The 16240-nt window shown below is 45.8% G+C and overlaps 1 protein-coding gene across 1 annotated transcript in view; it reads left to right on the forward strand.

Annotated features, from left to right (window-relative positions):
• The window catches only part of HSPA4 (heat shock protein family A (Hsp70) member 4), a 395733-nt gene that overhangs the window by 49078 nt on the left and 330415 nt on the right, over positions 1–16240 (forward strand). Inside the window, exons 7-8 of the mRNA XM_086931632.1 lie at positions 3685–3929; positions 7594–7670. Of these exons, the coding sequence (XP_086787758.1) occupies positions 3685–3929; positions 7594–7670 (322 nt within the window). The remainder of the gene's footprint in view (positions 1–3684; positions 3930–7593; positions 7671–16240) is intronic.

Genomic DNA, 16240 nt, shown 5'->3' on the forward strand with positions numbered 1-16240 from the left:
TTTTTTGTCTGTGTATAAATGTTTGATGCAAAAATGTTTTAGATTGTAAATAATGTTTGTTTGAAGCTTGTACAGAGTGCATTTAGTCTTGTAAATATTGTGAATTTATTGTCCTTTTTTCTGTTATAAGTTTTTGAAAAAGACAAAGTATAAAATAATGGACACAAAATAAGGTTGTCTTAGGGAAGTTACAATAAATTGGTTTCTTACCCTATCAAAGCATTGATTAAGTAATTGTGGTGTGGGCACTGTGTGTTTTTGCGATTTAAAAGAAGGTCTAGCCCTCACTGCAAGTTCACGGACCTATCCCCTGTTGTCACTCTGTTCCCTGCTCGTCAGCCCGGTTTTTTTGTGCCTCTGTTCCCCTGGTTTTTCTGTGCCTCTGTTACCTGCTTGTCATCCCAGTTTTTCTGGGCCTCTGTTCCCTGCTTGTCATCCCAGTTTTTCTGGGCCTCTGTTCCCTGCTTGTCATCCCAGTTTTTCTGGGCCTCTGTTCCCTGCTTGTCATCCCAGTTTTCTGGGCCTCTGTTCCCTGCTTGTCATCCCGGTTTTTCTGTGCCTCTGTTCCCCTGGTTTTTCTGTGCTTCTGTTCCCTGCTTGTCATCCCAGTTTTTCTGGGCCTCTGTTCCCTGCTTGTCATCCCGGTTTTTCTGTGCCTCTGTTCCCCTGGGTTTTCTGTGCTTCTGTTCCCTGCTTGTCATCCCGTTTTTTTTGTGCCTCTGTTCCCCTGGTTTTTCTGTGCCTCTGTTCCCTGCTTGTCATCCCAGTTTTTCTGGGCCTCTGTTCCCTGCTTGTCATCCCGGTTTTTCTGTGCCTCTGTTCCCTGGTTTTTCTGTGCTTCTGTTCCCTGCTTGTTATCCCGGTTTTTCTGTGCCTCTGTTCCCTGCTTGTTATCCCGGTTTTTCTGTGCCTCTGTTCCCTGCTTGTCATCCCGGTTTTTCTGTGCCTCTGTTCCCTGTTTGTCATTCCGGCCTGCTTGTCATCCCGGTTTTTCTGTGCCTCTGTTCACTGCTTGTCATCCCGGTTTTTCTGTGCCTCTGTCCCCCCCCCCCCCTTGTCATCCCGGTTTGTCTGTGCCTCTGTTCCCCTGGTTTTTCTGTGCCTCTGTTCCCCTGGTTTTTCTGTGCCTCTGTTCCCCCGGTTTTTCTGTGCCTCTGTTCCCCCGGTTTTTCTGTGCCTCTGTTCCCCCGGTTTTTCTGTGCCTCTGTTCCCCCGGTTTTTCTGTGCCTCTGTTCCCCCCGGTTTTTCTGTGCCTCTCTTCCCCTGGTTTTTCTGTGCCTCTGTTCCCTGCTTGTCATCCTGAATTTTCTGTGCCTCTGTTCCCCCGGTTTTTCTGTGCCTCTGTTCCCCCGGTTTTTCTGTGCCTCTGTTCCCTGATTGTCATCCCGGTTTTTCTGTGCCCCTGTTCCCCCGGTTTTTCTGTGCCCCTGTTCCCCCGGTTTTTCTGTGCCCCTGTTCCCCCGGTTTGTCTGTGCCCCTGTTCCCCCGGTTTGTCTGTGCCTCTGTTCCCCCGGTTTGTCTGTGCCTCTGTTCCCCCGGTTTTTCTGTGCCTCTGTTCCCCTGGTTTTTCTGTGCCTCTGTTCCCCCGGTTTTTCTGTGCCTCTGTTCCCCCGGTTTTTTTGTGCCCCTGTTCCCCCGGTTTTTCTGTGCCCCTGTTCCCCCGGTTTTTCTGTGCCCTTGTTCCCCCGGTTTTTCTGTGCCCCTGTTCCCCCGGTTTTTCTGTGCCTCTGTTCCCCCGGTTTTTCTGTGCCTCTGTTCCCCCGGTTTTTCTGTGCCTCTGTTCCCCCGGTTTTCTGTGCCTCTGTTCCCTGCTTGTCATCCCGGGTTTTCTGTGCCTCTGTGTGCGCGTGGCTCTGTCTGTGTGCGCGTGGCTCTGTCTGTGTGCGCGTGGCTCTGTCTGTGTGCGCGTGGCTCTGTCTGTGTGCGCGTGGCTCTGTCTGTGTGCGCGTGGCTCTGTCTGTGTGCGCGTGGCTCTGTCTGTGTGCGCGTGGCTCTGTCTGTGTGCGCGTGGCTCTGTCTGTGTGCGCGTGGCTCTGTCTGTGTGCGCGTGGCTCTGTCTGTGTGCGCGTGGCTCTGTCTGTGTGCGCGTGGCTCTGTCTGTGTGCGCGTGGCTCTGTCTGTGTGCGCGTGGCTCTGTCTGTGTGCGCGTGGCTCTGTCTGTGTGCGCGTGGCTCTGTCTGTGTGCGCGTGGCTCTGTCTGTGTGCGCGTGGCTCTGTCTGTGTGTGCGTGGCTCTGTCTGTGCGTGGCTCTGTCTGTGTGTGCGTGGGCGCGTGGCTCTGTCTGTGTGTGCGCGGCTCTGTCTGTCTGTGTGTGTGCGCGGCTCTGTCTGTCTGTGTGTGTGCGCGGCTCTGTCTGTGTGTGTGCGCGGCTCTGTCTGTGTGTGTGCGCGGCTCTGTCTGTCTGTCTGTGTGTGTGCGCGGCTCTGTCTGTCTGTCTGTGTGTGTGCGCGGCTCTGTCTGTCTGTCTGTGTGTGTGCGCGGCTCTGTCTGTCTGTGTGTGTGTGCGCGGCTCTGTCTGTCTGTCTGTGTGTGTGCGCGGCTCTGTCTGTCTGTCTGTGTGTGTGCGCGGCTCTGTCTGTCTGTCTGTGTGTGTGCGCGGCTCTGTCTGTCTGTGTGTGTGTGTGTGTGTGTGTGTGCGCGGCTCTGTCTGTCTGTCTGTCTGCGCCCGCGGCTCTGTCTGTGCGTGTGTGTGTGCGCCCGCGGCTCTGTCTGTGCGTGTGTGTGTGCGCCCGCGGCTCTGTCTGTGCGTGTGTGTGTGCGCCCGCGGCTCTGTCTGTGCGTGTGTGTGTGCGCCCGCGGCTCTGTCTGTGCGTGTGTGTGTGCGCCCGCGGCTCTGTCGGTGCGTGTGTGTGTGCGCCCGCGGCTCTGTCGGTCTGTGTGTGTGTGCGCCCGCGGCTCTGTCGGTCTGTGTGTGTGTGCGCCCGCGGCTCTGTGTGTTTGGGAGGCTTTGTGTGTGTGGCTCTGTGTGTGGGTGAAGCTATTGGCATTGTAAATGACAATGCCATTTATTTATGTTTTAAAAAATAAAACCTAAATAAAAATGTCATGAGCAATCGCTCTAACTTTAAAAATGCAGAGACAATTGCATTATAAATGCTTGTTTTCAGTCTGGTGTTAGGAAGATTTTTTTTTTTAAACAGTTGTAACTTCAAAATCTGATCTCAACATTACAGGTAAGAAAATTATTCTCCTTTTGACTGTTTCTTAAAGATCCTCCATGTTAGCTTTTGATTACTTCACTACACTTAAATGCTCTTGAGAGTTAGACTGCATAGTAAAAATTAAATATAATATAAGGGAAAGTGGAGCACACAGTTAAAGGATGTTGTGACTTTCAAGTATTATATAGGAAAAATTGGAGATCGAACTATTCGACTAATGAAAAATGATGCCAATATGAGGGATTTGAACTGTCTTGGCTTGACTACATTTTGCTGCTTGAGGTCCAGCTGAAATTAAAAAAAAATCTATAGCTTAAACCTGGTTTCATAATGGTGAGATAAAAGTATCTGTAGAAGGAAATCTTTTTGTCGCAAGCATGTTAAACTCAAATTTCTTTTACTCAAAAGAGCTGTATTCTCTTGGAAAGTTACTTTAAACTATCTTCCAAATGTTTGTTTGGACAATTTGAATAATTTATTTTACAGTAACCTAATTAGATCATGTCTTTTAATACTTTTGTAGGTACTCGCTACTTCATTTGACCCCAGCCTTGGTGGCAAGAAATTTGACGATGTATTGGTGAATTATTTCTGTGAAGAATTTGGGAAAAAATATAAGTTGGACATCAAGTCCAATATTCGTCCTTTGCTGAGACTTGCCCAGGAGTGCGAAAAGCTGAAGAAGCTAATGAGTGCTAATGCTTCTGACCTGCCTTTGAATATTGAATGTTTTATGAATGATATTGATGTCTCTGGAAAAATGAACAGGTATCAAATGTCCTTAGTGTTTTGTATATCCTTCTCATATGTAAATCATTCTACTGTTGCTGAAAAGAAATCTGTTGCAGTTTTGTATGTAATTTGTTTTCACTAGAAGTATTATAAAGCCTATGCTTTTCTTGCCATGAATGTAACTACTCCCTTCCTACTGTTTGACTTGATCTGATAGTAAACCATGCCTTGTTCAGTACCATGGTAGGTAGGCACCGATTTTTTTTTTTTTTTTTTAAAAAAACTTTTTTAATCTTAAGTTTTATCTAGTGCTAGCTAGACCTGTGGGTATCCGAGCGCTTTACAATACAAATTAATAGAGTAGTGAACAACATGGTGTAAGGATATAGGAGCTGATATGAATAACTAACATTTTGCGACTGTACATTAGAGGGGTGAGTCAAGAACTAGCTTGGGTAGGTGAATTCGTCAGAAGACCACCAATCCTTGATAGTCTAGGTAGTAAGGAGAGTCAACTGGGTTGTCAGAGTCTGGTTCAGTTGGCTTTGTCTGTAAAGTATTTGTCAAGAAGATGGAGTTTCAGGTCCCTTTTGAAGCGGGAGAAGCAGAGGTTGCATCGGAGTTCAATATGGAATGCGTTCCACAACCAGGGTACACTACCCGAAAAGGATCTGGACTGGGTGGTTTTCTTTTTCAATTTCGGAGGGGTGACCAGAAGTGAGTTGTAGCTTCTCTGAGTTCTGGCTCTTCTTGCTTTCACAGGTTTGCTGTTTAGGTAGTTGTGTAATGTGTGTGAAGGGTTTTGTGTGATATACATGCAGACTTGTAGATACACCTACCTTCAATGGGAAGCCAGTTGAGAGATTTAAGGGTGGTGTGATGTTTTCAAACTGTTTAATGCCTGTGACGAGTCTGGTTGCCATGTTGAGGACTGACCTTAGTGAGGCTAGGTGCGATTTTGGTGTCCCTGTTAAGGTGGCGTCCCCATAATCCAGTCTAGAGAGGACCAGGGCTTTAACTATTGTCTCGATCATCCTGGGGGATGAAAGGTTTAATTTTTGGAGTAGTTTTAGGGAGTACGGTGCACCTTTGGCAGATTGTTTTACGTGGTCTTGCATGGACTAGTTCTTGTCTAGGGTAATGCCTAGTGACTTTACTGAATCAGAGTGAATGAGGGAGCAGTTTAGGGCATCCAGGTTCGTGAGCCAATTTTGTATTGGTGAGTGGTTTTTTTTTTCGGAGAGAACAATATTAATTCTTTGTCCGGGTTCAGCTTTAGGTGGTTCGAGCAATACCATGATTGTATCTTGGTTAGTGTGTCATTGAGGTGTCGGATGTCACTGGGTGGTTTGATTTTGTAACAGTTGTGTGTCATCTACATATAGGTGATGTTTAACTCCGGTTTGCTTTAGTAAACTTGTGATTGGTTCCATGAAAAGACTGAAGAGGGCCGGGGAGAGGATCGAGCCTTGGGGGACACTAAGCGTGGCTCATGAAGGCTTGGAGAGGCAGGAGTTAATTTACATTTGTTGTGATCTGTGTTTAAGGTAGTAAGTGAACCATTTTAGTACTGTACTGTTAATTCTAGACTGTCTTTTTAGAGTCTCAAGTAACGCTGTATGATTTATTGTGTCAAATGCCGCAGATGGGTCAATAAGGATGAGAAGACAAGCTTCACCTTAATCTAAGGATCTGTGGATATCAGAGATATGGAGCATGGCTGTGTCGGTACTACAGCCCTTTCTGAAATCCAATTGAAAGGAATCAATGAGGCTGAAATCGTCAATATGTTTGAGTTATTGGAGGGCGCATTTCTCTAGGGTTTTAGCTTGGAACTGGAGATAAGAGATAGGTCTGAGGTTGTTGAGATCATTGGCGGCCAGCCCCTGTTTTTTTTCATTATAGAATTGATATTTGTCAGAGTTGGAGGGATTCAGGTAGACGGCCTGAGGTGAGAGCGGAGTTAATGATTTTTGTCCAGAATGGGGCGATGATGTTGAGATTTTGTGCTATTGTGGAAGGGAGGGGCTCAGTGGTGTGAAAAGTGGGCTTCGGGCTTGCAATTATGTCTTAGACTTCTGTTTCGGACATGTTTTTGAATACTGACCAGTTGGCATCATTTTTCGTATGGGTCGGTATCCGGTTCTCCTCAGCAGGAATTAGTTCAGTTTGGTCAATTTTTGTGATCTTCTCTGTGAAGAAGCTGGCGATTTTCTTCGCAGTGTTAATTGGTGGCTATTAAGGTCCTGCAAAGTGCGCTATTTGTTTTTAATGATGTTGAAGAGTTCCCTGGGTCTATTCTTAGCCTGGTCAAGGTGGTTATGAAAAAAGGATGCCTTTTCTCTGAAGATGTGTTTTTATATGAGTCTGGAGTGGCTTCAAGTAGATTGAGGGGTTTTCTCTCCATGACCTTTCTGCTTGCCCGAGTTGTCGTCTTTCATTATTGAGATCCTCGTTGAACCAAGAGTTTGATTTGATGTATCTTGTTTGTTTGGAGCAACTTGATCTAACACTTTAGAAAGTTGTACCAGTTAACCGCCCTCCAACCCCCCACCCCCACCCACTTCACCCACCTTCTCTTTAACCCACTTTCGCAACACCAGCAAAGTGTTTATGCCTTCTGGCTGTGGGTTTCAAATGTGAGTTTTGTTCAAGAGGTTAGAAATAATACTGAAGTTGTATGGCAGAAAGTACCACTTTTGAAAATGGTTTAGTGTAACAGATGTGTCCATGCTAGTTGGATCATGTATACAAAGAACTCTGTCCCAAAAACAGAAACTCATAAAAGATAAGGCGTGTACAATTCATAAATCACTGTTACCCAAGAAAATGTAAATATGACATTAATTTATTTCCACCAAGTCTGTTCTTATATACAAATATAATAAGAAAGCAAACCTCCCTCTCCGGACTCAATTGTCCAATATCTTATCAAACCTTTAAATTCCACATCCTGTTATTTTAGCATAGCAGTGACCTTCATATTAATCAAGGAAGAACTGAGCATTGTGTTAACAGCAATCTTGAAAACCATTATCAGTGCAGCGTTTCTGTGGTATTGTTCTGCCCTCTCCGCCTTCCTCGGAGAAAGCAATTGATTTATGTTTCCAATTTGACTGAATTCAACTGGACTTCTCCATCGTTTAAAGTAGGCCAGACTATACATTTTTTTTTGCTTTTGTTAGGGATGTTCCTCAAAATGTATTTAATGCCCTTTGTATGTATCCTTTAAAGAAATGGTTAGAAAAACTCAAATGCGTTGTGAAGAAATGTTTTATGATCTATAGTTGATACTTTTAAAGAATATTGTGAAAACAAATTAGTACAAAAATAACATTCTAAAATACATGTAGGAAAAAGTGCAGCTTGGTGGTGGATTTCTTGTCCTTCTGTGTTATTGTGCTAACTGCCCTGCATCTGGATACCTGACCGCAACAGGCTTTTTAAATTTGAACAGTCTTTTTACCAAAGTGGTTGTGGTAGTTGGAGGTTCAAGCCAGGCTGATAGCAGATGCTCTTTGTAGTGAACTGTGGCAAGCTGAGGTGTTTCCCCTCTGGTTTTAATTTCAACTTTTTTTTTCTTCATTTTTGCACTTTGATATTTGAAAAGCTTTCATATTACCATGCAACAATAATTGTCTTGAAATTCTGTTTTCATTTGAAGCTGTAACAAATGTAACTTTATTTCTACATTTATAAGGAGTCATTTCGAAGAGATGTGCGATGGCATTCTTGCTAGAGTGGAAGCGCCTCTTCGCAGTGTTTTGGAACAAACAAGTAAGTGTTCCTTAAAAAATGATAGTGGGATTTTGTATGAAACACCTTTTGGATGAAAACGGATGCAAGAATATTTTAGTTATTTAAAAAAAATAAAAACGTTCCTGATGAACATAATTAAATCAGTTATGAATGTCTGAGTGATCTCAATTAATGGCTGTATGGCGATTGACCTATATGTTAGGTAGGGCAATGGCACACTCTGGTCATTGGCTAAAGGCAGGTAGTCTACTGGAGGCTTTAGTCTAATGTAGACAATTGCACCTATTTTGTTATGGGAAGGGCGATAGAGCCGATCAGATGACCGCACCCTCTACAACACTCCAGAGTCTGAGACCCTCAGATTTTCTACTGCACGTCTTGTGAAGAGCTCTGTTAAGATTTTCTCTTCAAAATTCTTCTAAAGAATCCCTATCTATACAATGTCTGAATCTTCTAAAACCGGTCTCTTCAGAGCCTGCAAATCCTGTGGAAAGAAAAGGCTGCATGTGGATGACCCACATAGGGACTGTGTGTTCTGTCTTTATCCGCAACATCAGGTAAAGGGGTGGAAGATTTGTTTTACGTTTTCATCAAACTACCGTGCGAGATCAAAAGGGGCGACTGCTTCTGTGGCTACAGATGTCCAAATCCCAGGAATCCAGCTTGTCTGAGGAATACACAGATGCACCCCACACAACCCAAAAAGGTCAAGATCTTCTGACCATTGGGTATCTGAAGGGAGTAGAACCGCTTTGAATACTCACAAAGATCACTGAGAAAGGCGAAATTAAAACTAGTCTCCACAGGTTTGGCCTTCTCTCAACCATCTACTCCTTCTGACTGAAAAAAGGAGCGAAAACATTCTCCCTCAGAACCGTTGACATCCAATAGAACAGTGTCAATTTTGTCTATGACTGCAGTTTTTCTCCGTCTTGTCATCAAACATTGGCAGCAATCACAGCTCCTATTTCGTTGCAGCAAGAGATTTCCTCTTCTAAATCCCAAGATTGGGATTCCAAGTCGCCGTCTAAGACCGCGTCGACGGATATGCCGTCGGCATCCAAACCGTCGATGAAGAGATCCTTATTGCCTACACTATTTGCACCGTTGGCAGCAGCAGCGTCGGCAGACACTCCAATACCAGAACTAACGATACGAGATTAGATGACACCACTGACGTCTGCACCATAGACGAGGACGCTGTTGACTGGGGAAGCTCTACTGTCGACGCAGCAGTCTGTCTTAATGTCGTTGACAGTACCAGTGACGAAGATGAAAGTTACTAAGAGTATATTGAAACGTCAACTTAGATCACCAAGTAAAGTGTTACCTTTGCTACCTAGCCATTTGCTAGATGTAAAAGCGTCAGATGAGGATGGGGCTCATGGGGTTGCGCACAGTCATACGAAGCGTCAGGTATAATTCCAAGAGGGGGGACTCTGATGATGAACAATACTATCAGTCTTATTACGCTCAGTCCACCTGATAGTATGAACATTATCAATATGATCCACAGCCTCCACCTAGAAGGGATGAAGTGTGCATGCCCACATCCCTGGTGCATGACTTATAAGATATGTTGCAAGAGGCTTTTTCCATGCTCCACAACAGCAACAGCCTGCACCACCCCAACCAGTTCAGCCTGCCAAGTCAAGGATTGTACCCCCACCCGTCACACCAGGGTATCACCTGTTCAAAATATGCCATCTCCAAGGGATGACCATTCATCCTCTGAAGATGAAGGTGAGATTTTTGATCCTCGGAATGAATGGGATGATTATTTGGTCCCTGCTCAGTGTCCGCCTCCACCTCACCCTGCAGATTCTCCCCCTGAACACATTAGGGGCTTTCACAGAATAATGGATAAAGCCACTGTAAGGTTCAAACAATCTTACTGCTTTCTACATGACTTCAAGGAGCAAGCCAGGAATTCTGTAGGATCTATTCCTTTCATAGATTACATCAGGAAGGATTAAAGATTATGACAAAACTTTCAACGGCGGTTCCACCATTCCTTGACAAGAAGTACAAGCATGCTGATTATTCCCCGGCATGCTTTGCAAGTCATTCCAAACCTAACTGTCATTTTGCAGGCTGCGTTAAGACACTCCAAGAATCCTTGCACCCCAATCTCAGCACCTCCAGGCAAGAAGGGTAAGCGCCTGGACAATATGGGAAAAAGGTTCTCCCTCATGTCGCCCATCACAGTGCGCTCATCCAATTCTTTAGCAATTCTGGCGTTCTATGAAGGACAAATGTGGTCGGATGTCACCAGTCCACTGTACCTCCTCCTGGAGGTAGAGTGGACAGAGGTAAGGAAAATAGGGTGAGCTTAAATCATCTGAAATTGACTGCGCTCTTGACTTTGCCTCAACCGGATTTAGGCAGTTGGCCGGAGCAGCAGTCTCAAGAAATCAGGGGAGGCTCAATGCTACGTCTTTCGGACCAGAGGTTCAAACAAGAGTTCTCGACATGGCCTATAATGGTGAGACTGTTTGGCAAAACAGTTGACTAGGACAGAGTACCGGCTTCCACTGTCCCCTCCAACTAAGTTGGTGGAAACATATCCCCATCCCCCCCTCCTCCACCCCCCACCCCCCTAACCCCACAGAAGGAGAGGACATGGGACAGATGGGTGTTGGGCTTAGTAACCTACAGACACACCCTAGAGTTTGTGTAGAGGCCACCAGCCAGCCCTTCAACAGGGGTGCATTCATCTCACCTTCACTTACTGAGGTGGCAGAACAAGCGTTGGAGAAAGTCTTTGCTTTTCAGAAGGGCATGGGTTTCTTTTCTCTTTTTTTTCTCCTTATTTGAAAGAAATCATGAGTGGGACCCATTCTGGACCTCTGGAAGTTGAACAAGTTTCTATGCAAGCGGAGACTACATTGACCTTCCTGGATTTACAAGATGCTTACTACATATTCCCCTCCATTGCAAGCATCTCCGCTTCCCCATGGCTGTAAACCGTTTCAGTTCAAGGTCCTTCCCTTTCAATCTCAACTCCAGTCTGAGAATTTTCTTGGAATGTCTTGTCTCTGTAGCAGCCACACTTTGCAAACAAGGTCATCCAGTAATCCCCCTACCTAGACGATTGGCTGCTAAAAGCTTCAACACCACAGCAGGCTTCCAGAACTACCATGGCTGCTTTTCACTGTTTCACAAACCTGGCCTCACAGGCAACTGCCAAAAATCTGCAACCATCCCAAGTCTGACAAGGATTTTCTTAGGAGGCAACCTCAGTACCATCACCAACAAGGTCTATCTGTCTCTGGACAGACAACAAGATTGTCATGCCTACCCTTAAAAGTTTCCCGACGGAAGTATGTTTCAGTGCGGATGTTCAGATCGCTCATGGGCATGATGTCTTCAGCCATAAACTCCGTCCCGCTGGCTCGTCTGAAATTAGACCTTTGCAGGAAGAGATTCAGTTGCAATCGGTCCGATCAACAGGTTTCTTCGATTTGATCAGCATTTTCTCAAGGATGAAGGAAATTCTAACTTGGTGGTCCCAAGTTTCTCATCTTTAACAAGGTCTGACTTTTCTGACACCAACACTGGATTACATAATCTCCACCAGTGCCTCTCTCGAAGGCTGGGGCGACCATTTACAGGATCTCAAGATTCAGGGGAAATGGTTGCAATCCCAAAAATTACTGCACATCAATCCTATAGCGCTACAGGCTATATTCCTTGCTCTGCAAGCCTTCCTTCCACATATTGCAGGAGCCTCCGCGCTGATCCGCACAGACAATACGATCAGCATGTCTCACATCAACAAGCAAGGAAGCAAAAGGTCCCTCTGGCTATGGGCGGTTCCGTGCGTTTCCAGCCAATTCGAAAGGTTTTGAGCCCCTTGAGACAATGTGCCTGGGGTGAACACCCTGGCAGACACTCAGCAGAACCATGGACAGTTGCCAAGAGTGGGAACTAGATCAACAAGTGTTGGAAGAGATCTTCTCACAATGGGGCAAACCAGTTCTGGATCTTTTCGCAAAGAACCCCAAATGCCTTTTATGCCAGTCGATGCCCACTTCCTGGGTCATTGGGAAATGCCCTTTCAAAGAGATGGTCCGCGATTTCTGCATACTGCCCCCTCCCGCCTCCCTCCCTTCCCCCTCCCCGCCAACAGAATGAGGATGTCTCCTCATTCTGTTAGCTCCCAGATGGCCCAGACAGCACTGGTTGACCAAGCTCATGCTGTTATCTGATTCCAAACCCATCCACCCAAGATCTACAACCTCATCATGAAGAACAGCGGCCAGATTCTGCATTCAGACCCAGGTTCTCTTCAATCACAGTTATGGCTCCTGAACACCATGAGTTCAGTGATCTAACTCTCTCTCAAGAATGTAGAGACCTTCTTCCCAAAGCTAAGGCTGATTCAACAAACACATACAACTTAAAATGGAAAAGGTTCTGCTTATGGTGTGAAGCTTGGAATCTCCATCCCTTGGAAGCATTGACTGAGCAAATTCTACTATACCTGCCATCTCTAGCTCGTTCAGGATTGGTGCATTCTTCCGTGCAGTTTCACCTTGCAGCAATATCAAGATTCAGGCGTATGTCTCTGTGACCGGGTGGGACGCACTGTGAGGAAAACTGTGAGGAACATGATGCTTCACGAGACTGGTTGTCAGCTGTTCCCTTGTCGCCCCTTTATGTTCCCATTCAACAGACTACCTCCCCTTATCCGGAGGAATGGCCCCTTGCAGACACTGAGCACCATTGGGGATACGAGGACGAAAAAGGACAAGGCGCCTTTAATTCCGCCCTTGAGGACGACGAGACTCCGCCCATCTGCGGCGTCACGGAACCAAAAGGAGGAGGACCCCGGAAGACATCGGACAGCGTTTCCTCGGAGAGAGAAGACATTACGGAGTGGAGAGCGATAGCTGATACGAAGAATTTGCTGTGAAGACTAAGGAGAAGCCCCGACGAGCCCAGCAGTGGACATCAAGCCTGAAGGCCAACGTCTCGGCGAATCGCCCCGCCATGTTCCCGCGGGAGGAGCGTGGCTCACAAAGGTACAGGGCATAGTGGCGGGTTGGGTAGGTCGGAGTGGCCAGCCTATCGACTGACAACCAGTGTACATAGTGTATAGTCTCCTTGTTCCTTTCCCCTCACGAGCACGAAAGGCACAATACCGTCCGTTGTACAGACACTCTGCACTTTGTTTCCCTCACTCCCGGCCCCCCTCCTCGAACGTCCTACGCAGGACATCCCAGTGATTGCTTTTCTTTTTCCTTCCTTTACGGTCCTGGCCCATATTGAGGATACCGCCTGAGAAAGACATTGTTTAACCACCAGTCTGGCGGAAACTCACCCCCTGCGAGGCAGAACCACCCTGGAACTCCCTGTGTTCCCCAAGGGCGTAAGAACGGAGCCGGACGAGTTTGCACTATAAGACTCTCTAACAGGAGAAGAAAAGCGTATATGAAAATAAAACCCTCCTTGAAATCTTTACTACAAGTGTCAGACTCAGTTCCTTCTGCTCCCAGTCCGGTACAGTCTCATTTGCCTTCACTATGTTCAACTAGTCAAGCAATTAATGAAGGGGTTGTTCAGAGCCTTCCCTCCAGTAAAAGCTCCTCCACCAGAATGGCATTGCAATGTTGTTCTCTCGCTACTCATGAAGCCGCTATTTGAGCCCATACACAGGGCATAGCTCAAATTTCTCACCTGGAAATCGCTCTGTTGTTGGCTCTCACTTCATCCAGAAGGCTCAGTGCGATTCAGGCTTTTACTACTCAAGAGACTTTCTTGAACTTCACGGATGACTATGTGCTCTTAAGAACAAGCTCCAATTTCATCTCGATAAACCAATCATTCTTCGTACCTTCTTTCCACATCCGGAATCGCCAGCTGAAAAATGTCTCTTCACACCTTGGACGTTGAACTTAGTCTTATATTCTATCTCAAGCGTACTAAACAATTCAGGAAATCTGATCAGATTTTGGTCTCCAATGGTCTCTCTCAAAGAGGTGTCGCAGTCACCAAGGCTACCATTGCCAAATGTATCTCTGCCAATATTCAGTATTGTCCCAACAAAGCTGGGACATCACTTTCACATAGACCAAAAGCACCTTCCACAAGGCCAGTATCCACCTCAGCGGGCTTGTTTGCTGGTATCTTGCTGGACAAGATATCTCACGCAGCAACGTGGAAGGGCACTTGAACGTTCACGCAGCACTACTGCTTGGAATTTGTATAGAGAAGTGATGCTGTTGTGGGACAGGCAGTCTTACATCATTTGTTGCTCTGAGGTGAGCCTCTTGTAGTGTAAGTGATAAAAAAAATAAGTGTATATATATTGTCATACTTTATAACTGTACTCTGGTTACACAAGTTTCTTTGATGCTTGTTGATGTTTATAAATATCTGTTACACTGTAACCCATGATCGCCATGGGTATCTTCTATAACTTATGTGTGTATATTTGCCTATTACGGACTGCTTGCTAGTCTGATTCAGGCATGTAAATCTATGAAAGATCCAATACTGGATAAGAAAATAAGTTACTTGCCTGTAACTGCAGTTATCCAGTATTGGCATCTTTCCTTCATTCCCATGCGACCCACCCTCTGCCCCCATAAAGGCTTCCCTCATAGATTGGGTTATGTTTTCCCACTTGTGTTCGAAAATCTGAGGGTCTCAGCCTCTGTTTGGACTATTCTAGAGGGTGCTGTAGCCCGATTGGTTGCAGTTTAAAGTTTGGTCCTTTTTAAAAAGGACATTGACTAGTAATGTGACTGTACATTACTATTATTGCCTATAGTACAATTGCATACTGCTTTCTATGATCTGGTGAGACTCCCGCTTCGGCAGGTAATGATTTAAGGATATGAATCTTTGAAAGTTGCCAATAATGGATAACGTAAGTAGCTTATTTTCATATATATGCTGCTTCACAATCTTGTTTTTTTTTCTTGATGCACAAAGTGGTTATAGGCTCATCAAGTGTTGGCTGTTTGACTAGAATCGGACCTCTGGTATAACTCTGAAACTTTCAGCATACCTACATGTGTGACGGACACAATATGTATTGCACACTGAGCACTTTTTGAACTCTGTGCCATCTCCACTAGATTATTGAGATTATTGTAAGAAAGTGCCCTCTTTTTGCATGGTTGCTCCCACTTTTTGCCAAACTGCTGATGTACTTTCACTGAGTGTTGTAGGAAGTTGGCTCTGTATATACTATACCAAAATGTGGTATAGTGTGCACAGAGTCCAGTGGAACCCCAAAGATAGGCAGAGGTAAAAGTAGATAGCACCTTACTCTCTATTTGTGGTAGTGTGGTTGAGCAGTAAGGCTAGCAGAAGGTAGTGTTAAGCATTTGTTGTACATACTCAATCAGCAAATGATGTCACACACTCAAAGACTGAACTCGGACAATTTTATTTGTATAAAAAATATTATTTAGTATTTATTTCCAATAAACAAGCAAGCCTGGCACAAGTAAGTGTATTTGATAATTTTCAAGGCAGGTTGAACAATATAAGCAAGCTGAATGAAAATGACTTTGTTACAGGTTTGTAAATGCTTTCAATACAGTGGAAATTACTGTTAGATTACTGTGATTAACGTTTCAGATTATTTTCTGGATTACTCTTTTTACTCTGTGTGATACACCTAGATATCACACTGGGACATTTCCTAGAGAAAAGGTAAGTAAACAGTTTTTAGTTCTTTGCAGTTTTTTTTTTAAGTTCAGTACAAAACCAAGTCCACAATAAGAACATTTTTGAAGGGAGAACTGTCAATGTATTCCTATGAAGAGAAATCAAGTTATCGGTTAACAGGCAAGTACTTTGTTGTGGGAGTTCGTATTCTGGTGTTAGAACCAGGGTTCCCCCAGGGTCAAGAATGCACTTTCAAAACACCCTCCGCTGCACTAGGGCAGCCAGGAAAACTTAGTGAGGTAGGAAGGTGTGCCCACCTTTGCCAACCCCACCCCTCGGGTGTGGGAGGAGAGGTGAAGCACAACTCTGAGTCCTACCCCCCCCTCCCCCCATCTTGCAGATGGGGGAACCCAGCCAAACAGTGAGGCACATGCCCCCCCCCCCCCCCCACTGGAGGGTGGCATAATAGGGGGTGTACCCACCCCAAGAAAGGGACCCATTGGTCCCAACATTTACTGTAACGCCCCTAAATCTAGTATTTAGGAGCACCCCTGAACTAAGCCTAAGAAAAGATCCGACTAGGAAGAAAAGGACAGAAGAAGCCGTGCCAGAGCTAAGGACGCCGCCCAGTGACTTGGTCCTAGCCCTACTGGCATGTCCCCACCTCAAACCTGTACAAGCGAAATCCCGGTGTCCTGCAGCCATCAGTCTCAAGAACCCAGAGGCCCTGCCTTCCACAAGAAATACTTAGTCTCCTGTGAGCACCGGATTTGCTCACCCACAGACTCTGGCTCCGGCCAAATCTGCGAGTCTGCACCACTGTGCACCCGACGCCCACGGCCTGAGTTCAAGTGGCCCAACACCACAAGGAGGTCTCCCTGGCGATCCTGACCTGAGATCTGGTGATATTTGTCCTGCCTCGACCCAGCGAAGCCAGCAGCCTCTTTCCGGAGGATCCCGCC

The sequence above is a fragment of the Lissotriton vulgaris genome, chromosome 7 (genome assembly GCF_964263255.1).
Source record: "Lissotriton vulgaris chromosome 7, aLisVul1.2, whole genome shotgun sequence".
Lineage (NCBI taxonomy): Eukaryota > Metazoa > Chordata > Amphibia > Caudata > Salamandridae > Lissotriton > Lissotriton vulgaris.